The following is a 22,220-nucleotide window of genomic DNA, read 5'->3' as shown; positions in this document are numbered from 1 at the left end:
CGTTAAAAGGGAATTTTGCAGTTGAACCTAGCACAAGTGGAAAGTTCCATCGCGCCAGGTCCGCCCTTCACTAACACAACCTCCAGGCCACGAGAGCAGAGCTGCGTCCTTGCATGGCGCAGGAGCCGAGCATGGGAGCCGAGTCCGTCCGCAGCGTCGGATCGAAGGGGCGTCCACGCGTCGTTCATCAAGGACGGTATGCACGGATGGCAGTTTGCGTACCGTCTCCACCAGATTTATTTCCCAATAGGAGGCTCTTATCGAGGGGCAAAAGCGGAAAAAGTGATTCAAAGACGCGGCCTAGGTTAGGGGCCCGGGGGCATATGCGTAAACCCACCAAGGCGCCTTCCCCCGCGCGCGCACGCTCGGGGTGCTCCGCGAAAGCCGAGCGGCCGGACAAGTGAAGCGCGGGCGCGATCGAGCGTCGCGGCCCATCCCCATCCCCATCCATTCCGTTTCCATTTCCCACACGAGCCCTATGCGACCCCCCACGACGGGATCGGAGACGATGGCGGAGGAGAGCGACGCGGCGGACGGCGGGGTGGCGGTGCAGCTGATCGACGGCGAGGGCGAGTTCGCGGGCGAGGGGGCCGAGCGGTTCATGGCGGCCGCCGGCGTCGCCGGATGCGGGCTCTCCTACGCCGTCGTCTCCATCATGGGGCCGCAGAGCAGCGGTACGTACGCATCGGCTCCTCCGTTTCCGCCCGCGCTCTCGACGATCGATTATCGATCGGTTCGGTTCGGTTGGTTGGTTGGTCCGCCGATCGCGAGCTCGATCGGCGGGAGGGCCCATGCGCGCGCGCAGGCAATCTGTTCGACGAAATGTTGGTGATCATGCGGGGGCGAGTGGGCTTGGGCGGTTAGGCATCACTTGCGTGCGATGGTGTCGCGTGAATCATGGGTGTTCAGTTATTGGATCCAAAACAACGGGCGTCTGAGTTGATCTGTGATCGAAACTCTAAACTAGCAATTAAGAACAGTGCCTTAATTGCTCCCTCGTGCTATACCTAGATTAATTAATTCGGTAATGGAGAATGAGTTAATGCATCTTGAGGACGTATGTGAACTAGCTAAGGTTTCTTCCATTCGAAAACCTATCTAATTTAAATGGGGGCTTCCTTGAGCTTAAACCTGCACGCATTTGTGGATGACATCTTATTGGCTGATAGCTTTGCTCTGGTAATTTTACTAGTAACACCACGTCCTATAGTAAAACATAGTGTGCAGTATTGCTACTTCAGTAAGCTATAGTGGCAGTGAAACTTGTAGTAGTCTTCTTATTCCCGGTCATCGATGTGGGTGACTTAGAATAGTCCATTGTTACTTTGCTGCCTGCGGGATGACTTGCAAAACTAAGTGGATACATCATACATGCTTCAACTTCAAACCACAGTGCCTGTGCATGCTGCTGTTGCTGGATGAAGCTGTGAATTCGCTGCCATTAGTATGTTATTTATCTCAAGAAAACATTGGGCAATGTTTTCCCCAAGTACCTGAGTGCTGGGTACCTGAGTGCTGAGTCCACACTAAGAGATGTTGTGTTTCAACTTAGACAGCATGAATACCTTTGTCTTTTCTGATATCCAACTGTAAATGTTGTTTTCAATACAGTTCTTTGGCCAAGGATGAGAGCCATACCTTTACACAAAAAGGATCCTATATGCATTTAGTGCTTTTTGAGGAAGTAATGTATATAAGTTTAGTAGTAAGGATTTTTTTTCATAGTATCCTCTTTATTTTGAGCAGGAAAGAGTACCTTGTTGAACCAACTATTTGGAACCAATTTTAGGGAGATGGATGCATTCAGGGGAAGGTATAAACCATTTATTCATGACTAAATAATTTCTTAAGTAGTTCTTGTCCTTTGGTAGGCATTTTGTATACCCATTATTACCCCCTTTCCTTATCATGAAAACACATCTCTAAACTGTATCTACTATTTTTTGTTTATGTTGATAGAAAAATTATTACTGATCTATTTTCGTTATTAGGAGCCAAACTACAAAAGGCATCTGGATAGCACGCTGTGTTGGTGTTGAGCCTTGTACTGTTGTATTGGATCTGGAAGGTACTGATGGAAGAGAGAGAGGAGAGGTAAGATTCTGTACACAGGCCAATTACCATGCTCAGTATCATTTAGCAAAACTTTCAAGTAGTAGTGTGCAATGGTAGAATGCTGCTGGTAGTTAAGTTGGTTTTGCATAGCAGTTAGCGTTGAACATGTTTTTTCGTTCTCTTATCTTTTAGTGCCCAGCCTTGAAATCTTGGAATTTAGATCAAATAAGGCAAGTTTAAGAAATGTTCTGCACTTTGTTATTTAACAGAAGATGTTCCACTTTGTCTTTTTTTTCCTAATGTACATGATAATCATCAGATGTTCCTAATTGCATTTTTTTTTGTATTTGAGGGAAACTTTGGAAATATTTTATATTACAAGATTCAGGCTCAGTCAGCATTAGTACTTTCTTTCCTCCTGTCGTGATGGTATCATGACATGGTATTGCCACTTGAATTTTTCATACTGAAGTAAGAAATCTAAAGAGAATGATGCCCTTAATCTCCCAGCGAACTTAACTTTCTTTATTAGTACTATGTTTTAAAAGGTGCCCTTACATGAACGATGAGATCAAGTTACTTGAGAATGGCGTGTGATAAGGCTTTTATGCATGTTTCCTTTTAGGAGGTTAGTTTCTAAACTTTGTTTTCTGACCTCTTTTTTTTTTTTTGTCTCATTTAGGATGACACTGCATTTGAGAAGCAAAGTTCGTTATTTGCTCTTGCAATTTCCGATATAGTTCTCATTAATATGTGAGTAACACTATATGATATTTGTGTTTGACTTCCCTCTTATGAACTTATTTTGTTGAAGCTTTAGTTCTCATACTTACTACTACTATATGCTATCACTATTTCTATGTCTATAGGTGGTGCCATGATATTGGCCGTGAGCAAGCTGCCAATAAACCACTTCTAAAGACAGTATTTCAGGTACCAAGGTTTAACCTCTTTGTTCTTTCAGGGCTAGCCTTATACACACAGTCCTGATCACCTGATGTATTTATAACATTTGGACATCTGAATTTGTAGGTCATGATGCGTTTGTTCAGTCCTCGGAAGACAACACTACTATTTGTTATACGTGATAAAACCAGGGTTTGCCTCTCCTTTATTATCTTACATTCTTGAATGAATTTATCCAAAAGACTCTGAAATCTATTCAGAAGTACAAACTTTGTTCCATTCACTTCAGCGTATCTCAGACACGTCATTGTTTTCATGTAGACTCCACTTGAACATCTTGAGCCAGTTCTAAGGGAGGATATTCAAAAGGTGCTGGCATCCTTTCTTTTCCTTTCATCTTCGTTTACTAGTCTATTGGCTTCCTCTAGTTCTAATATTGTCACAGATTTGATCAGATATGGAACTCGGTTGCCAAGCCAGAGGCACACAAAGACACCCCTATCAGTGAATTTTTCAATGTAAGCTATATATGTTTTTTGTACAATCTTGAAAAGGAAAAAAGACGATTTTACTAGAACATCATTTTGTCAATATGAAGGTGCAAGTTACTGCATTGTCAAGTTTCGAAGAAAAAGAGGAACAGTTTAGAGAACAGGTACTTTGAAGATCGCTTGAAACTTGTCCTGTAAAGAACTTTATGTTTGGAAAGTACAGCAGAATGTTTCTAAGGAATTATTTTCAAGAACCTTACGTTTACCTTGACCAGGTTCAACAACTTAGGCAGAGATTTTCAAACTCAATTGCACCAGGAGGTCTTGCAGGTGATAGAAGAGGAGTAGTTCCTGCTTCAGGTTTTTTGTTTAGTTCACAACAGATTTGGAAAGTTATCCGAGAGAACAAGGATCTTGATCTTCCTGCTCACAAGGTTCTTTTCTTTCCTGCTGTGCACTATGAACCATACTAGATTAGAGATTATTATACGAATTCACTGAAGGGTCCTCTAATTTTTTTTTTGCATAAATGTCAAAGAATTTTCTGGCAAACAGAGGGAACAGCTCTGGCAGTATATCTCCACCTACATAATGCCAAAATTTATTGATGCAATTCTTCTCATAGTTCTTTTTATTCCTTCAGGGAAAAAAGTGTTAGTATTACTAATTGGCATGGGTGCAACACAAAATTAATAACTCACATGATTTCTCAATTCTGACCAGCTAAAATATTTAGCTGAGAATAAAGAGCTGAATGTTTCTGCCTATGCAATATTATAATGTATTTAAAAAATACCCAAAACCTGTTTATTGATGATTTATTTCCATTTTATTTACCATGCAAGGTAATGGTTGCTACAGTTCGGTGTGATGAAATTGCAAATGAGAAGTTTGGCTGCATAATGTCGGACACAGTAAGATCTTGCCACTTAAAGATCGTGCAACTTCTGTACATGTTTTGGGTTCTACAATTGTGTTTTTATCTTTTTAGGAATGGCTAGATTTGGAGAGTGCTGTCCAATCTGGTCCAGTACCTGGTTTTGGGAAAAAGCTTGGCTATATCGTGGATGTTCACTTGCAAGAGTAAGCCCTTGAGTAATTGGAGTCATTGACAACCTGAACCTGGTGGTTTGTTCAACATGATTCCCACTGCTATCACATATATGCCTTTTATGTTTCTATACATCTGCCAATAGACTTGTACACATGCACTTAATTCAATTTTCCAAACTCCCAATTTTCCTTCTCAAATGTATTTAACAAAAAGAGAAAGCGTGCGATTGATATTACACTAATAATGCTTGAATCCTCATCTAGAAATACTGACATGTTTATTTGCTTAATCAAAGTACTGGCATTGAATCTAGAAGTTGTTTACCTTGCTTTTTTTTTGTGTCGCCCTGGAGAATCCAATATTTAGCTATGACAGCAAACTTCTGTTCATCAATAAAACTGAGAGGTGCGAGTCATAATTTGTAGGTATGACAAAGAAGCTGTCTATTTTGATGAAGCTGTTAGGAAAGGAAAACGACAACATTTGGAGTCCAGAATAATGAATGTAAGGCCTTCCTGTACGTTCAATCTTCTTTTCTCACTCAAGCTTGGTGTATCTTCCACTTTTCTTAAAAACTAAAAATATTATATGTCCTTGCGCTTTGTAGCTGCTTTGGTCCTTTCAAAAGTGTTAGAATGTGTATTAGGGCCATATGCCCAGCTGGCCCTGTTCGGCCGTGGGTGGTGTTGCGCTGGCCTGTTGCTGTGTGCACCCCCCTGGGTTCTAGGTAGATTAGGCAAGGGCCTCCTTGATTGGTGATTCTATAAACCAAACCCTAGGACTCTCTTGCCTATATATGTACGGGTGCTATGCCCCTCCATAATCAATCTACTAATTTCCCAGCCATACTTGCTTTCATGGTATCACGAGTCCGGGTTATCACCCTAATTCACCCGTCCGCTACCCTACCCTAGCGCGCCCCCTAGGCTGTGCACCATGGTTGGGACCCCACCCCCCTCTCTCAGCGCCGTCGAAGCCAGCAAGCACGCCGCCGTCGAGGAAACCAAGCGCAAGGAGAAGCGCGAGGCCATGCTCGCTCGCACCGTCACTGCTGAGAAGGAGGCCGCCGACACGGCTCATGAGCGCGACGCTGCGAAGACACGCATGCGCGCCGCCCTGGCACGCGCCGTCTTGGACCGCAAGGCCGCCGCTCCGGAGGACAACGCTGACGCCGACGACCCACGCCTCCGATCGCGCTCCCGACTTCGCCGACGCCATGCTGATGCATGAGGCCGCTACGGTTCTAAACTTGCACGCCCAGGCGGTTGCAGTTCAGAACATTAGGAGCCTGATCCCGATCGTCCTCGACATCGCCTCCAACAACTACACCCGTTGGCACGAGCAGTTTCCCCTCACCGTCGGCAAGTTCTCTCTGCAGGACCACGTCATCTGCGACAACCCCGACACGATCTATCCTGACTAGGCTCGGATGGATTGCGTGGTCCGATCGTGGATCTACGCCACGATCTCTAACGATCTCATCGACACGGTGATGGACCATGGCGCTTCTGCACGTGCCATCTGGCTTGCAGTCAAGTCGCAATTCCTCGGGAACCGCGAGACGCGTGCTCTCCTCCTCGATGCCCAGTTCCGCACCTTTGTACAAGGTGACCTCTCCGTCAATGACTACTGCTAGCGTCTCAAGGCCATGGCAGATGCTGTCGCCGGCCTACGCGAGCACGTCACCGACCGCACGCTCGTCCTCAACCTCATCCGCGGCCTCAATGCTAAGTTCGTGCACATTGGCATTCATCTCCGGTGAGGGCGCCCGTTCCCCATGTTCCTCGAGGCCCGCAACGACCTTCTCCTCGAGGAACTCACCGTGGGGAACCAAGTCACGAATGTCTCCATCGCCCTCCTCGCCGCCAGCTCTGGCAGCTCCGGGTCGTCCTCGACATGCCCCCCGGCCGCTCAGCAGCCCTCCCGCTCCGAGGGTGGCTCCGGCACCAACTCCGGGAGCACTCCTCCCAAGAACCACCGCAATAATGGCAAATGCGGCGGCAAGGGCTCCAAGAACGACGATGGCGGCAACAGCGGCGACTCTTAGCCGCCCCCAGCCTCCGGTGTGACCGGCGGCGCCATGCTTGGGCCCGGGACCGCACAGTGGCCGTCCTTCCACAACTCATGGATGGGCGCCATCCAGATGTGGCCCGGGCCTCACCAGCAAGCCGGTCAGGCTCCCCCGCTTGCTCTCCTGGCTCAGTACCAGCAGGCCCAGCAGACGCAGTTGGTGTAGCTGCAGGCCACCCAGGAGGCGGCTCAGGCGCAGGCCTCCTTCACACCAGCGCCCTACCTCGCCACCGGCGAGTGGCCCTCCGCGCCTCCAGGCTTCTACAACCCCATCGTCGGCATGCTGTCTTGGGATCAGCAGTCCCTCGCCTCCACCATCAGCTATTGTTGTCGGCACACCTTCCAGCTTCCTTGTTTCTTAATAATGTTCTTGTTTCGCCTAAACTTATTAAGAATCTGATCTCTGTGCGCCAATTATAACAATTGGTCTATTGAATTTGACCCCACTAGTTGTTCTGTGAAGGATCTGATCATCAGGTGCAATAGCTTCGAGCTGTTGTGCCCCCTGCGCCTGCCCACTGCCGCCACTCTCACTGCTAGCTCCTCCTTCATCCTTTGGCATCGTTGTCTTGGACACCCCGGTCAAGAAGTCTTGACCAAATTAGCTTTACCTTCATGTAATAAAGACATTAGCTTGTCTCTTTGTCATGCGTGTCAGCTTGGGCGCCATACTCGACTCCCATTTCGAGCATCGGCCTCCAGAGCCTCGGGTCAGTTTAATCTTATTCATTGTGATCTTTGGACATCTCCTATCATTAGTGTCTCTGGATACAAATATTATTTGGTCATTCTTGATGATTGCTCTCATTAATTGTGGACCTTTCCTCTACGACTCAAGTCTGACACGTTTGATACTCTTGCTAATTTCTTTTCATATGTGTCCACGCAGTTTGGTGCACTTGTTAAGGCTGTCACAGGCTGTCCAGTGTGACAATGGGCACAAGTTTGATAACTCTAGCGCTCGCACCTTCTTCCTCACTCGCGGCGTTCAGCTTCGCATGTCGTGCCCTTACACCTCTCCACAAAACGGTAGTGTCGAGCTCATCAGTCGCACCATGAACAACATTGTGCACTCTCTCCTTTTTCAAGGTAGTCTTCCTCTTACTGGGTAGAAGCTCTCGTCGCGGCCACGTACTGCCCACCAAAACGTTGAGCATGTCTTCACCTCACACGGCTCTCTTTGGGACCGAGCCATCCTATGAGCATCTTCGCGTTTTTGGGTGCAAGTGTTACCGAAACCTGTCCGCCACAGTCAGTCACAAACTTGCTCCACGTTCTGCCATGTGCGTGTTCCTTGGGTATTCAGCTCATCACAAAGGGTATCGTTGTCTTGATTTATCTTCGAATCAGATTATCATATCTCGGGCACGTTACTTTCGACAAGTTCGCTTTTCCCTTCGTTGAGCTCCCCTCCTCACCCACACCGGCTGCATATGAGTTCCTAGAGGACCCCACTGATGTTGTGCCGGCCCCCATAGGCCCGCCACAGTCCTCTTTCCCTCCGGCGCCTCCCTGCAGCCCGCTCCAGCACCGGCGTCTCCGTCAACTGCACAGCCACGTGCGGCCCCCGGCGCTCCCACCATATCGCCACATGCGGCCCACAGCGCTCCCACCATATCGCCACATGCGGCCCCCGACGTCCTCATCGCATCGCCATAGGCGGCACCCGGCGGCACCTCCGCATTGCCTCATGCAGCCCCCTGGTGCCTCCTCCGCATCACCACATGCGGCCCCTAGCGCTCACTCCGCACAGCCATGTGCGGCCCTCAGCGCCCCCCGTTGTGCGCCCGCAGTTCCCCCTAGATTTAGCTCCCTTCCGGTCCATGACCGAACCTTCCGCCATGTCTACGAGCAGCTCCCAGCTCCGGCGCCGGGGGCACCCGCTGCAGCACCCGCGCCCATGCCCGTCCTGGCGCTGCCCGTCACCCAACCCCGTCTCCCCAAGGGGGCGGTCCTAGTGGCGCCGGTGGTCAACCAGCACTGCATGACCACGCGTGCCAAGCTTAGTTTTTGTCAGCCGGCCCTGTTCCACACCACGCCGCTGTCCCCGGTCCCCACGACCTTCCATAGCGCCCTTGCCAATCCAAATTGGCGGGCGGCTATGGAGGAAGAACATGCTGCCCTCTTGCAGAATCACACCTGGGATCTGGTTCCTCGTCCTTCCAGAGCCAACATCGTCTCCGGGAAGTGGATTTTCAAGCACAAGTACAAGTCCGATGGCACCCTCGAGCAGTACAAGGCCCGCTGGGTCCTCCGTGGCTTCACCTAGCGTCCCAGCGTGGACTTTGACGAGACGTTCAGTCCTGTCATCAAGCCCGCGACCATCTGCACAGTGTTGTCCCTTGCGCTCTCCCAGTGCTGGCCGATCCATCAGCTCGACATTAAGAATGCTTTTCTACATCTTTCTGAGATAGTTTACTGCACTCAGCCAGCTGGTTTTGAGGACACTGCTTATCTAGACTTCGTCTGCCGCCTCAACAAGTCTCTGTATGGGCTAAAGTAGGCTCCTCGCGCATGGTACGGTTTGCTGACGTTCTGTCTCTTGGCTTCGTGGAGTCCAAGGCCGACACGTCCCTGTTTGTCCCATGGGGCGGACACAGCTTACCTCCTGTTGTATGTTGACAACATTGTGCTCACTGCTTCTTCTTCGGCCTTCCTGCGTCGCATCATTCAGGCGCTGCAGCAAGAATTCTCCATGAAGGATCTCGGGGAACTTCACTACTTATTGGGTATGCACGTTCAGCGTGTTTCAGGCAGTGGACTTCTTCTTTCACAGCGACAGTACATGGTCGACATTTTGGCACATGCAGGCATGGATGAGTGCAAACCGTGCAACACCCCAATCGACACCAATCCCAAGGTGGCGGCAGCTTCAAGACCTCAAGTTCAGAATTCCACGGATTCGTAGCATTGCCGACGCCCTCCAGTACCTGACCTTCACTAGGCCTAACATTGCCTATGCAATCCAGCAAGTGTGCCTTCATATGCATGATCCTCGGGAGCCACATCTGGCCGCTCTGAAGCGCATCCTCCGGTACATCCGTGGCACTCTTCATCTCGTTCTGCTGCTTCGCCCATCCTCCATGGATTCTCTTGTGGCTTATTCTGACGCCGATTGTGTTGGTTGCCCGGATACGCGCAAGTCCACTTCGGGATATGTTGTGTTCCTTGGTGACAACCTGATCACCTGGTCGTCGAAGCATCAGCCCACTGTCTCCAGATCCAGTGTGGAGGCCGAGTACTGAGCTGTCGCCAACGCCGTCGCCGAGGCCACCTGGTTGCGGCAGCTCCTCCGCGAGCTGCGCGTCCCCCTTCGTCGTGCCTCTCTGGTGCACTGTGACAACATCAGCGTTGTCTACATGTCCTCCAACCCGATTCAGCATCAACGCACCAAGCACATTGAGATTGATCTTCACTTTGTCCGAGAGCGTGTTGCTGTTGGTGAAGTTTGTGTCCTCCATGTGCCTACATCTTCGCAGTACACCGACATCTTCACCAAGGGGCTGCCTTCTACTGTCTTCACAGAATTTGGGTCCAGTTTAAACGTTCGTGACAACGACGATTAGACTGTGGGGGTGTGTTAGAATGTGTATTAGGGCTATATGCCCGGCTGGCCCTGTTGGCCCGTGGGTGGTGTTGCACCGGCCTGTTGCCGCGCGCACCCCCTGGGTCTTAGGTAGATTAGGCAAGGGCCTCCTTGATTGGTGATTCTATAAACCAAACCCTAGGACTCCCTTACCTATATATGTACGGGTGCTATGCCCCTCCATAATCAATCTACTAATTTCCCAGCCATACTTGCTTTCAAAAAGTACATCTATTAATGAGTGCATGCTTAAAATCTTTCTTATGCATAAGTACCAATAGTTTGTTTCTATTTATTTCTTACAGTTTCATTTTCTCCCTCTAATTTTATCCAAAATTCGTTGCAGCTTGTCCAACCTGCATTCCAGAAAATGTTGACTCATCTGCGCATGAAGGCTCTAGAAAAATTTAAAGCTGGTCTTATTTCATCTTTGGAGAACGGAAAAGGTTTTGCGGCATCTGTTCGAGACAATACTGAATGCTCCATCAAAGAATTTGAACAAGGCTGTGCAGGTAAACTTCATATACTCGTGGTAATTTCTGCTCAACTGATGGTAAAATGTACCCTTTCTAAAAAATACTCAAAGTGGTAATTTATTCCAAAAGTATTGTGTCTATATGACAATTGAAGGATGTACTGGCCATTGAAATTGAATCAAAGTAGCCTGATGTCCTCCAAAGAATGACACATTTTGTGTATTCAATTGGGTAGCATCTCTTTGTTTTGATTCATTTACTTATGCAATTTGTGAGTACATTTTTCACCTCTTTTTTTGGTGTACCAATCCTTTAAATTGGTACTGCAACCCTCCTTATATGAAATTGATGCATCAATCTGACAAGCACTTGTATTCTAGATGCTGTAATCAAGCAGGCAAACTGGGACTGCTCTAAAATACTAGAGAAAGTCCGCCGTGATATTGAAGACCATGCACTTTCAATTCGTGAAAGCAAGCTATCAGAATTGACAACCCATGCTAAGGTTAAGTATGGCAAGATGAAAGAGCTAGCGTTTAATTTACTAGCTTATCATGCATAATTTTCTTCTGGATTCATTTGCATATCTGATATTATTTGGTTACCATATGGTAATAGCTACAGTTATTTTGTACTTGCAGGAGAAACTAAGAAAAGCTCTTGCTGAACCTGTGGAGTCTCTTTTTGATGCAGCAGACCAAACAACCTGGGCATCAATAAGAAACGTTTACAGACGTGAGACGGAGTCCATCCTACCAGAGTTTCTGAAGACCCTTTGTGGGTTCGAAATGGAATACGCGCCAGCAGAAGAAATGGTATCAAAATTAAGGGATTATGCCCGGAGTGTTGTGGAAAGTAAAGCTAAAGATGAAGCTAGCAAAGTATTGATCCATATGAAGGAGAGGTTGGCAAAATTCTCTATTGTCCTTCACATCAGTCACTTTATAATCTTTCTGACTGAGGGGGAAAATCCCTGACACTGTTTCCTGTTATTGCCAGGTTCACAACAGTGTTTAGCCATGACAAGGATTCAATTCCAAGGGTCTGGTCAGGAAAGGAAGATGTCCGGGCAATAGCAAAGGAGGCTCGATCTGCGGTACCAAAACCATATACGTCTAATATCAAAATAAATCGTCAGCTCCTGTATTTATTTTCTATTTGCAAAATGTACTTACGCTTATGTTGCAGGCTCTCAAACTTCTGTCTGTAATGGTGGGCATTCGCTGGGATGACGAGCCAGATGGGATCGAAAGCATCCTCACTTCAACACTTCTGGAAGGCTCTGTTGTATCAAAGATTGCAAGTGCTGCTTCTGCCGATCCACTTGCTTCTACTACTTGGAAAGAGGTAATTTTGCGTTTGTCTGTTCTTCCATCAGCAAACAATGAAAGTGTATCTATGTATGTGACACCACTTTATGGAACTCTGGAAAAGATTCCTCCAAAGCAGACGATGATTACTCCTTCTCAGTGCAAGTCACTGTGGAAGCAGTTTAAAGCAGAAACTGAGTTTACCATTACACAAGCAGTATCCACACAGGTGCGCGTTTCATATAATAGAGCTTTGATTTCTGATACCAGTTATCATGTGATTTTTTATCCTTGCGGGCAGAAACATTCTCCACTTCTCTTTTTGATGTTTGACTTTACCTTTTGTCTTTCACTACAGCAAGCTCACAGGCGCGGTAATAGTAAACTGCCTCCTCCTTGGGCAATTGTTGCCATCGCTATTCTTGGTTTCAATGAGATCATGGTGCTTCTGAGGTACTTTGGTAGCACTATGCTCTGTGCTTCTTTTCATTCTGAACGATCACGTGACACTGCTATTCTTATTCTCTGTAGGAATCCCATTTATCTGTTCTTGCTATTTGTGGGCTACTTGATATTCAAAGCATTGGCGGTGCAGCTAGATGTCAGCAGAGAATTCCAAAATGGGGTGGTATGATCTTAAAACTTGGATATAATGTTGAGCTTAACAATTGGAGTTTATTGTCATCGCAGTAGTTAAATTCTGAAAATAACTTGCACTAGAGCTCAAGGACTTCTTGGTACTATTATATATCTCTTGCATCACAACGGCAGGTGCCAATACATGTCCATAGATCCGAAACCCTATCTCCCTGTTAAACTACTTCGGAAGAACAAAGATGCTACTGAAGTTAATCTTTTGCATTCCGTCACTCTCTCATGCCTTGACGGATGCTCTTTTTCTAACCGAATAAATGGAAGATTTATAACCTGTTGAAAAGTCTGGTCTTCTTTTGATTGTAGCAAATCAAATACGTTGGGAAGAGTAGACTCTAGCCAAATTTCAACATGTGATAAAAAAAATGCAATCCCAGATTGTCTTTAAGCAAGCAGTACATGCTGTGGAGCAGAGGATAGGGAGGAACCTAGCTGAAAGGATGATAGTCTGCTTAAATGGCACGAGCAGAAGTGTGACACTAGCTTTCATGGACTTGCTCCAACATCAATATTATGCACAACCTGTTCTAAGAAAAACTATACATCCTTATTATACCCTTTTGTGTGGATTATTAACACACTGATACAGTGATACCGTGGCAAAAACTTTTAGCTTTTCTTATTGAAACAAGAATGTTACATCAGTCCTCTGTCCATCCTGAATTAAGCTCATGACAAGTTAAACTGCTGCTATTTATGTTTAGGTTCCTGGGATCATCTCTGTGTCGGCGAAGCTCCTGCCGACGATACAGAACCTGGTGAACAAAGTGGCAGCGGAGCAGCAACCGGAGCACCATCACCCTCCGCCCATAGAACCCCCACAGCCGCAGATGCAGCCGCCGCCGCTGCTCCTGAGCCCAAGGAGCCCCATGAGCGAGCTGAGAAGGATGCACATGCCGCCGCTGAGCCCGCGCAAGGTAGCCTCGCCGTCACCATCCTCATCGTCGTCCTCCGCCGTATCGTCTCCTAGGCACGTCGCCGAGGACCAGAAGCCAAGGACGGTGGTGGCAGGGCACGAGAACGAGCCCAACATCGCTGACTCCATAGTATGATACTAGATGGTATGGGCATTTTTGTTGTCCCCCATTTCTATGCATATTGTAGTCCTGATCAGAGTAAACATCACTCTTCAGTAAGCATCAGAGAGAGGAGAGAAATAATGTAGCTGCTTTCCCTTGCGAAGTTGCCATTGTTTTGCAAGGAGGGATGATCTGTAGATGGACAATTGCTACCTGACACATTCTTGAGCATGTATAGAAGCAAATATAGATGGCCTATTCAAAAATGGAAAAAAAACCTAGGATGTTTTCAATGTACGTGGTAAAAAGGACCTTTTGATCCACACTATTGATTCTTCCAGACGCAAACGTTGTACTCAATCATTTACTGCATAGTTGTCAGTAATTTATTTTTACTTCTAGCCCTCGAGAAAACAACAATTGTCACTAGGATCGACACTTTGAAATGCTCGATGCAATATTGCAATGCATAGAAGACAGGGAGGGCACTGTTGTGTACATGGCGTTGCCTCTGCGACGCCTGCAAGGAGCCAAGACATGCCCCGTGCTCCCAGCCTCCCGAGACACTGTTGTTTTCTCCCGTCTGGCACGGGGGATAAGCCACGATGTCTCGCGTACGGGAGACGGGGCGCGGCAGGGCACATGGAGAGATTCGGCGTCGTGCACAAGCCCAACGTGTGTGTCTGCCGCAGCCTCCTCACATGGCCGCTGCCGTCTGGTATGGTAGTGCCCATAGCTGTGGCCGACTGCGAGAGATCATACGCACAATGGCTTCTCTTTTTTTTGACAAAAAAAAAAGTCCATCTGCACTGCACGCCAAAAAATACATCATACACAAGGCTAGGTACATGGCATGTGAAAATGTGGTGTGTACAATGCACATCGGTCAGGAATTCAGAGTGGCATAGACATCTCTTGCAATTCAGAGGTGTGGTAGTTTAGTCAGAGGAAAGCTGGGATCAGGGGATCCCTGCAGCATAGGATTCTTCAGCCTTTGTTCACAAGATGGGGGTGATGGAGACCCAACCAACCTACTGCCAACTGGATCTCCAGCACTCCAATTTAGTACTACATGATGATTGAGAGTTACACATGATGATTTGGTTACAACAAGGTTCAGGATCTTTGCCAGATCCTGGGGGTTCAGCTTGGGGTTCTACAGCTACTACTGGTTGTTGAACTTACCTACATGCAAGCTGGGAATTGGCTAGAGGATGGAGAGTTTAAGTTATGCCAACACTGAGCTGGTGTTGCCTTTCAGAAGCTAAACTTGGGTCCTAACATAGCTTAAACTACCTGAGCTACTACATTGCGCATTACAAAACTGGTGACTATGTCCATACCGCAACAAGGAGGCGGCTATGATGCCGTCTCCTTGAAGCTCTTGGTGAGCCAGATGGCGGTCTCCCTGGGAGACGCCTTCTCGGGGCCGAACGGCTTCAGCAGGATGCCCAGCTCCTCATACCGCTCCTGCTGCAGCAGCTGGGCGCTGAACTCCAGCAGCCCCTCCAGGGCCTCCGCGCGCTGCTGGTACGACGAGGTGTCGAACCGCTGCAGCCTCGAGTCGTTGGACCCTCTGCTCGACGCGGCGGTAGCATTGCGCCCTGAGGAGTCGCTCCCGTTGTCCCCATCGCCGGTGTGCAGCACCTGGACCGTGTACTTGTCCTTGGTGATCGATCGGTTGATGGAGGGAGGCGTGGAGCACGAGCCGTAGCCGGGAGCTGGAGAGAGCTTGTTGTTGATCGGGGCCAAGGGGTCCTCGGATGAAGCCAGAGGGAATTCCGCGATTCTGTCGATTCGAGGTGCATTGACGGACACGTCTGGGGAGTCTAGCCGGTCCAGGATGCTGATGGTGCGGTTGCTTGGCGTTCCATATGTTGGCAGCGGGAGGGATGCTCTTCGAGCTGTACGGGCGCTTTTGTTTAGAGGTGTTCTTGAGGACAGCTGTACAGGGGGAGATACAAGTTCAATGAGTATCATATATACGTTCGTTTCAACATATATAAGAATGAAACAGGTAACATGGTCTTGAAATGCAAACTCATGATGAAGCCAAACTTAATTGATACCAGGTAAAACAAATGCATCATGATGATTGATGAACTTCTGATACATATCTAACTGTGAGGACCACCAAAGTTCAACTAAAAGATAAGGTCATTAAGATTCAGATCGAAGCAGTATGAACATGTGCATCTTGTAATCAAGAATCAAGGCAGATTTAAAACAAACAGAGAGCACATGTTTGTCAGTACTAACAAAAGGCACAAAGAACATAGAACAAGCTCATTGTGCAAATACCTCGCTGTGGTTTGTTCTGCTATAAGATGTTTTTGGAGGATCCAGCCAATTTCTAGTTGTCAATGACTTGGAAGGAGTACTCTTGGGAGTCCTTAGAATGCCTGATGTCTTTGTTATAACAGCTTTACTGGTAACCTCATCATCAACTTGACTGCTGTCGATGGAGAACTCTTTGACACTCTGAGTAGTTGTATATTCTTTGATGCTCCGAGTAGAGCTAATAGAGTTCCGCTCAGGAGATGGTTTGCAGAATGTTACAGTCCTCTCATTTCCCAACGAGTTTCTTCTTGCCACCCTTCTTCGCACAGAATCAGTTACATCGCTAGGAAATGTCATCTTCTTAACTTTGTCTGTCAGAGACTGATAGATTGGAGACATGTTGCGAGAAGGACTAGACTTCAACTGGACTTGAAGCACATAAGGCTGAAGATGCGGATGCTTTAGCAGTTCTGCAGCCTGTATATGCCAGTTACACGAATTTTTTCTATTAGGGTAAAAAAATTTACATCAGCATAGATATCACATCAGTAAAAAAGGTGTTGAGGAATTACACTTGGTCTGTGCTCTGGACTTTTCCTTAGCATGCTCTTGATAAGCCCCCTACTGCATGAAGTAAAATATTTCAGAAACATGCTCCCTTCGGGTAAGACAATGGACAAGATGTAAATAAAAGAGAATAAATATAATCCAATAGCAAACTTACAAGGCACCAGAATATCTCGTGGGCAATGGTGATACTATCGACTTTGTGATTTTGTTAATCAGAGCTTGCATGTCCTGCCAAGAATGATTATCAGGACAGCAATAGTAATCCAATTATATGTATTTACAAATATTTAAATTGACAAGGTTTCAGCATATATGCAATGCAGCGGGTGTCTAGCAATATGTCCATGAGAATTCCTAATTTACTAATTTAAATGGCATACACATCCGAAACCAGGTAGATAATCACCTAACCTATAAGCATATGGAGTATTCAGTAATAAAGTATGAATGAAGCTTTTAGCTTAACCATAAAATTGCACCAACATATAATCCAATTAAATAGATATCTCCCAGAAAAAAAAAAGTAAGCCAAGGACTTACAAAAGCTTTAAATGCAGGCCTGAGAGCACTCATTTCATATATGCAACATCCTGCAAAAAAAGCAATTTGTGTATTAAATCGCAACCGTGCTATCCAGGTGCAGAAACATGATTTGTGACACTGAAGTGATACACACCTAGGGACCAAATATCGGATTTGGTACCATATGGTATATCAGCAAGAAGTTCCGGGCACATATAACTTGGAGTTCCGACCACCTTTGTTGGAGAAACACAGTAATAAGCAACACCATCAAATGCATGCAAGAAAACTCAAAAAATTTCAAGTAAACTTACAGAAGATGCAAGGTCATCTGAAGTCAGTATTTTTGCAAGCCCAAAATCACCTGCATTTGTACAGATTTAAAAGGGGGTCATCACCAGGATTGCTGAACTCATACATAAAGTATTGTACATTTCTTGAGATTAAGTCACTTACCAAGGCGTATACTTTGATCTCTGGCAATAAATATATTGGAGCACTGAAACAAATTGAGAAGTTTCAGTCAGTGTAGTTAATTACACGCCTTAGAAAAACATTAAACAAGTATCATTAATTATTCGAATCAAGCTCTGCTACTGACCTTCACATCACGATGAAGAATGTGATTTGCATGCAAATAATCAAGAGCCATGAGAAGCTGCACAAGCCACTTGCAGAGTTTCTGGAAAATGAGCAAACAGTTGAGGGTCAATTTTCTGGTTGCAGCCGACCAACCAAAAAAATATTAAAAATGGAAGCAAGGTCAGGAGCTGCACCTCCTCAGAAAAGTGGTTACCATTGGCTCTTTTGATAGCATCAGCCCTGGACCAATAAAGATTGTGTTAGCTAGGAAATAAAGGTCTGTGAACAAACTATTTGAAAAGACATTTAACCTCCAGGAAATACGTACATATCTCCTCCCTCACAGTAACCTATAACAATGCAAACGTAGCAACCCTGAAATGAAGAAAAAATGAATGAGATGCAAAACAAGAAAATGTTTTCACCAAACCATGCAATATGGTACCATTTAATAACTTTAGTTTGCCCTTCTGCCTACCTTTTCCACCCATGAATCTTTGTACTCCACGATAAATGGATTCCTGACTGTTGCAATAAGCTGCATCTGCAAGATGATTTCCACGCAACTCATATCAGATCAGTCCATGGCATGGCTTGCCAAAATAAAATGACATCATCATGATGAAGGCATGAACACAGTAATTGATCCAGTGACAAACTGATGGCAAAATTAATTGTTCGGTACCAAGGAGAATGACATCAAAAGTCAAGTGTTGTGAAAAAAAAGGGCATCACATTCCTTGAAACCTTCCTTATGTACCAAATGCTCAAAAGGTAGCATGGACTAACCTCCTGATGGGCAGACCTGCGAGTGCGGTCCGTTTGTCGCGCAAGTCGTATCTTCTTGAGCACATACCTGCAAGATAGACTTAGCACAGTAAAAAATACTGAACAAAAACAGCTTAGCCCATAGATGAAAAACAGAGCAAGTCAGGCTCACTTCTTCTTCTCCACCTTGTGCCTCACCAAAAGTGCAGAGCCAAATGCTCCTTTTCCAATTTGCTCCAATACCTCATATTGGTCCATCCTTTTGGAGTCTGCAGCTCACAAACAGCAAGCTTATCCTTGTTCTTCCACTGTCCTGAAGAAGAATAAATATTTTTTTCTGAGAAATAGTGAAGGTGAATTAACAAGTGCATTCAAGTACTCCCTATAAGTCCAATGTCCGCACATGCCTAGCTCAAGATATACTCTGAAGGACGTAAGCAACACATTCAATTAAACATTGGTTCCAGTACAATTTCAGTTCAAACTATTCTGAGGGAAAATAAAATGGAAAAAGAGTGGGCTCGAAAACGTGAAGCCACATGAAAGAGAACTCAAGAAAGGACAACTGGCCTGAAATTACGGACGCGAAAGCGCTCGGTGACAAAACTTGCCGACAACCCCAAAAACTGTATCTGAAAACAAAAGGGGTAGAAAAGAATGGGCTGTGAGCCGAAATGTCGGCCTCAGGAGCGCATCGTGATTGAAGAGGAGGGGAGAAAATCAGCCCCGGCTCCTACCAACTTCAGCCGAAAGATTCTAACAATTGATTGACTGAATCCGAAATGCCAACTCCAATAACGCATCAAAAATGTTCAGAAATACTGAAATGTGATCCCCGAATCCAAGCAACCAAAAATCCAATCTTTTTTGGGGGGTCCAGGAGTACAATCACCAACTCCAACAACACACTGGAACCACTTGGGTAACATTGCACGGAACAGAGGCAGCTATCCCAGTATTCGAACTGATCGAGGAGCAAGAAAATTGAAAAGAAAAATGAAAATCCTAGCCAAGCTCTGAAACCAGAACCGCGAGCTCCAGTCCACAAGCAAGAACTCACCTGAACCACCGGAGAGATCCAGCACCAAGCGCTCCCTGGTCCGAAACTCAGAGGGAGCAGGCTCCGGCGGCCGACGGCGTCACGCGCGCAGATCTCGCCGCATTTGATCCTAGACGGCGACGTCGGTGGCGGCGGGAAGCGCGTGGGGAAGAGTAGAAAAAGATGAGGTTTTGGCGGGTTCAAGCTTGCTGGGAGCTCCCTTTCCAATCCAAGCCCGCCCTATATAGCCCAAAGGCAATGGGGGTGAAGGTGGAGGAGGAGGAGGAGGAGGAGGAGGAAACCTCCCGAGGAGAGAGAAAGAGAGCAAGGCTAGAGAGAGAGAGGAGGGGGAGGGGCAATGCCGTGATGGCTCTGACTGAAGAAGACTGATGAGTGAGGGGAGAGAGAGGAGGGAAGAGGGGGGGTTGTGTGGGCCCCACATGGTGTGGTCAAATTGGTCCTTTTCCTTTTTCTTTTGGATTTGCATCTGCTTGATATGAGAACAAAAAGATGGTCATTAGTGTGTGAATATACTAACGAGATAATGTGGTATCTACAAAGAGCATGATTGTATTGCTAATCATATGAGTATGAACTTCAGCCCTATTCTTAGATGCTAGCTAGAGAGATGGAAAAGTGAAAAGTTAGCCGACCTATCACTATTTGTTTGGAATATATACATAGATTCATAACAACCTTGCAGGATTTTTCCTACCACCTAGTATGAGAGTAAACATAAATCCAGTTAGGATCATTGTTGGTTAGGCATCTACTCCCTCCGTTTCAAATTATAGGTCGTTTTGATTTTTCTATATGTATATATAGATATTATTATGCATCTAGACATAGGGTATATCTAATTGCATAGCAAACTCTATGAATTTAAGAAAACCAAAACAACCTATAATTTGAGTATAGTTTTAACCTTAAATTATCTAAAGGTACTATATAGCTGGCCAACACAAACACTCTTATTACCAAGTTCATCAAAAAAAAAGTTTCAATACATTTTGCATCCTTTCTTCAAACTAAGTATATTTTCACAGGCATTCTTTGCCAAGGCGACATATCAGACGTGTCAATATCTTAATAAACTTGTATTTGTAACAAAAGGGACTATACACCGGCTCTTTTTTGTAAAAACTAAAAAGAAAAACCTACCTTAAACACGGAGCTTTAGCCAAAGGTTCCCTGCTAATGACAGTAATGCTGACACTATGTATCACTGTAGTTTGAACAGACCAAAAGGCAGCACCCCGGTCAGCTAGTTCCACTAGCTCTGAGTTTGTTACATATTTTTTTTGAAACTAAAGTTTGTTACATATAAAATTGACACACACACATTATTTAAATGCATGATAAGCCAAAATCCTAACCTTTATTTTTTATACTAGCTAGAGGGGTGGTGCATAGCATAGTGTAGGGCAGGGCTCATGCGTGCAATCACCAAAAAGCACAAGTTGAGGTATTGCATCACATGACATACACCAAATCACAAACTTGCACTATATTATATAAGTAGTCTCTACACAGTATGCAGGCATCTGAAACAAAAACACATACATGCACACAAGAGGCCACTCACTGGGTGTAGCCTTTCTTTGGCACCTTGTGACATGACCTTTTTTTTTTTCTCAAAAGATTTGTGATATGACTTTTCACTAAAATATACATAGAGAGAGAGAGCAAGAGGATCAGATATCAGTGGCAATTGGCAAATGCAAACCAAGCAGATGCACGGTATCCCTTAGCTAGCTTTTCTTCCTTTTTGGCACGCAACCTGATGGTGCAGCTGGGTAAAGCAGCAGCTCGATCGCATTCACGCATGTTTCTTGCCGCAGAATACTTGTGGTTGTTTTCGCGGCAAGCGGAGCTGTAATCGCAGCTTACAGCAGGGAGGGTGCAGTGGTTAAGTCGCTGTCACCCTTGAAAAATTGCCCCTGGAAAGAGATCATCCTGGAAAATGACCCGGTGTTTAACCAGGAACTTGCTAACCTCCAGCGCTTGATGCGTCATCTTCTTCATACGAAAGCGCAGGTTCCAAAAAAACGCTTTCGCACCGCACCGAATTGTATTGCATAAAGTTAGCCAAGCATTAGCTTATTGTTATCCCTGCCGGCTGATATATTCGAATGTTTAGAAAAAAAAGAAATATGTAATATTGTTAGCATGCAGGAGAGCTACTATAATATATAGCCCATTTTTTTTAATGTTTCATGGAAATAAAATAAGAATAATAAGAATAAAAAATCACTAGAATGGGAAATGACCGAATTAATTACCTTCTCTCAGCTGAATTTTCTATGTCTATGTGTTTTTTACCCGAGCATCTCACGGTTATCGACCATTGTGTATAGATAAACTATATATCAATCTCAAATATTAATAAATTATAGTCACACTCAAAATTTGCCTAGTGAACGTGTCATTGGACCGAATCTGAGTGTATGCATAGGCTTTTGCGAGGTTTAGGGTGTTTGACTAAAGTTGTTCCTGTCGCATCGAATGTTTAGATACTAATAAGGAGTATTAGATATAGGTTAATTACAAAACCAATTGTATAAATGAAGACTAATTCGTGAGATGAATCTATTAAGCCTAATTATTAATTGATTTTATAATTAACCTATATTTAATACTCCTAATTAGTATCTAAATATTTCATGTGACAGGACTAAACTTTAGTCCATGGAACGAAACACCCCGTGTACTTAGATACATGGCATCCTTAAAATAACCTTAAAATTAAAGGTCGCTTAACACGGTCAGAAAAAAAAAACCAAATCGTTAAAAGTAAAATAAAAAAATGAGTTACATAATATCGACGACAATTGGGTA

At 45.5% G+C, this 22,220-nt stretch overlaps 2 protein-coding genes across 3 annotated transcripts; one reads left to right on the top strand and one right to left on the bottom strand.

The window, feature by feature from the left end:
* Window positions 1-460: 460 nt before the first annotated feature.
* LOC101767035 (protein ROOT HAIR DEFECTIVE 3 homolog 1) lies at window positions 461-13,944 on the top strand. The gene is made up of 22 exons (XM_004964125.4): window positions 461-674; window positions 1,747-1,813; window positions 1,992-2,094; window positions 2,738-2,808; window positions 2,925-2,988; window positions 3,088-3,153; window positions 3,283-3,330; window positions 3,417-3,479; window positions 3,560-3,616; window positions 3,728-3,886; window positions 4,298-4,366; window positions 4,444-4,535; window positions 4,932-5,010; window positions 10,509-10,674; window positions 11,019-11,143; window positions 11,280-11,542; window positions 11,638-11,734; window positions 11,827-11,985; window positions 12,073-12,177; window positions 12,307-12,401; window positions 12,480-12,576; window positions 13,307-13,944. The coding sequence occupies exons 1-22, from the start codon at window positions 479-481 to the stop codon at window positions 13,652-13,654; spliced, it is 2,589 nt and encodes an 862-aa protein (XP_004964182.4). The 5' UTR covers window positions 461-478; the 3' UTR covers window positions 13,655-13,944.
* Window positions 13,945-14,558: 614 nt separating this feature from the next.
* On the bottom strand, window positions 14,559-19,746 carry LOC101771324 (serine/threonine-protein kinase Nek2). 2 transcript variants are annotated; one of them, XM_004963056.3, is made up of 15 exons: window positions 19,404-19,746; window positions 18,516-18,656; window positions 18,365-18,431; window positions 18,054-18,119; window positions 17,904-17,950; window positions 17,770-17,815; window positions 17,595-17,675; window positions 17,450-17,492; window positions 17,308-17,357; window positions 17,148-17,229; window positions 17,012-17,061; window positions 16,626-16,699; window positions 16,474-16,525; window positions 15,923-16,378; window positions 14,559-15,565 (listed from the first exon to the last, which is right to left on the bottom strand). In XM_004963056.3, the coding sequence occupies exons 2-15, from the start codon at window positions 18,599-18,601 to the stop codon at window positions 14,981-14,983; spliced, it is 1,785 nt and encodes a 594-aa protein (XP_004963113.1). In that variant the 5' UTR covers window positions 18,602-18,656; window positions 19,404-19,746; the 3' UTR covers window positions 14,559-14,980. The 2 variants fall into 2 exon arrangements, with proteins under 2 accessions (XP_004963113.1, XP_022681168.1); XM_022825433.1 differs by having other exon boundaries at window positions 18,516-18,651.
* Window positions 19,747-22,220: the final 2,474 nt, after the last annotated feature.

This window comes from Setaria italica, chromosome III (assembly GCF_000263155.2).
Source record: "Setaria italica strain Yugu1 chromosome III, Setaria_italica_v2.0, whole genome shotgun sequence".
NCBI classification, from domain to species: domain Eukaryota; kingdom Viridiplantae; phylum Streptophyta; class Magnoliopsida; order Poales; family Poaceae; genus Setaria; species Setaria italica.
This window is presented reverse-complemented; position numbering and strand designations above follow the sequence as displayed.

Bases quoted from the DNA above. Each gene is read 5' to 3' on its own strand.
- LOC101767035 (XM_004964125.4), top strand. From the start codon at position 479: ATGCGACCCCCCACGACGGGATCGGAGACGATGGCGGAGGAGAGCGAC. The intron at 3,154-3,282 runs GTTTGCCTCTCC...GTTTTCATGTAG, and splicing joins TTATACGTGATAAAACCAGG to ACTCCACTTGAACATCTTGA. The intron at 12,178-12,306 runs GTGCGCGTTTCA...CTTTCACTACAG, and splicing joins CACAAGCAGTATCCACACAG to CAAGCTCACAGGCGCGGTAA.
- LOC101771324 (XM_004963056.3), bottom strand. From the start codon at position 18,601: ATGGACCAATATGAGGTATTGGAGCAAATTGGAAAAGGAGCATTTGGC. The intron at 16,700-17,011 runs GTAAGTCCTTGG...CATTCTTGGCAG, and splicing joins GGCCTGCATTTAAAGCTTTT to GACATGCAAGCTCTGATTAA. The intron at 16,526-16,625 runs GTAAGTTTGCTA...TACTTCATGCAG, and splicing joins ACGAGATATTCTGGTGCCTT to TAGGGGGCTTATCAAGAGCA.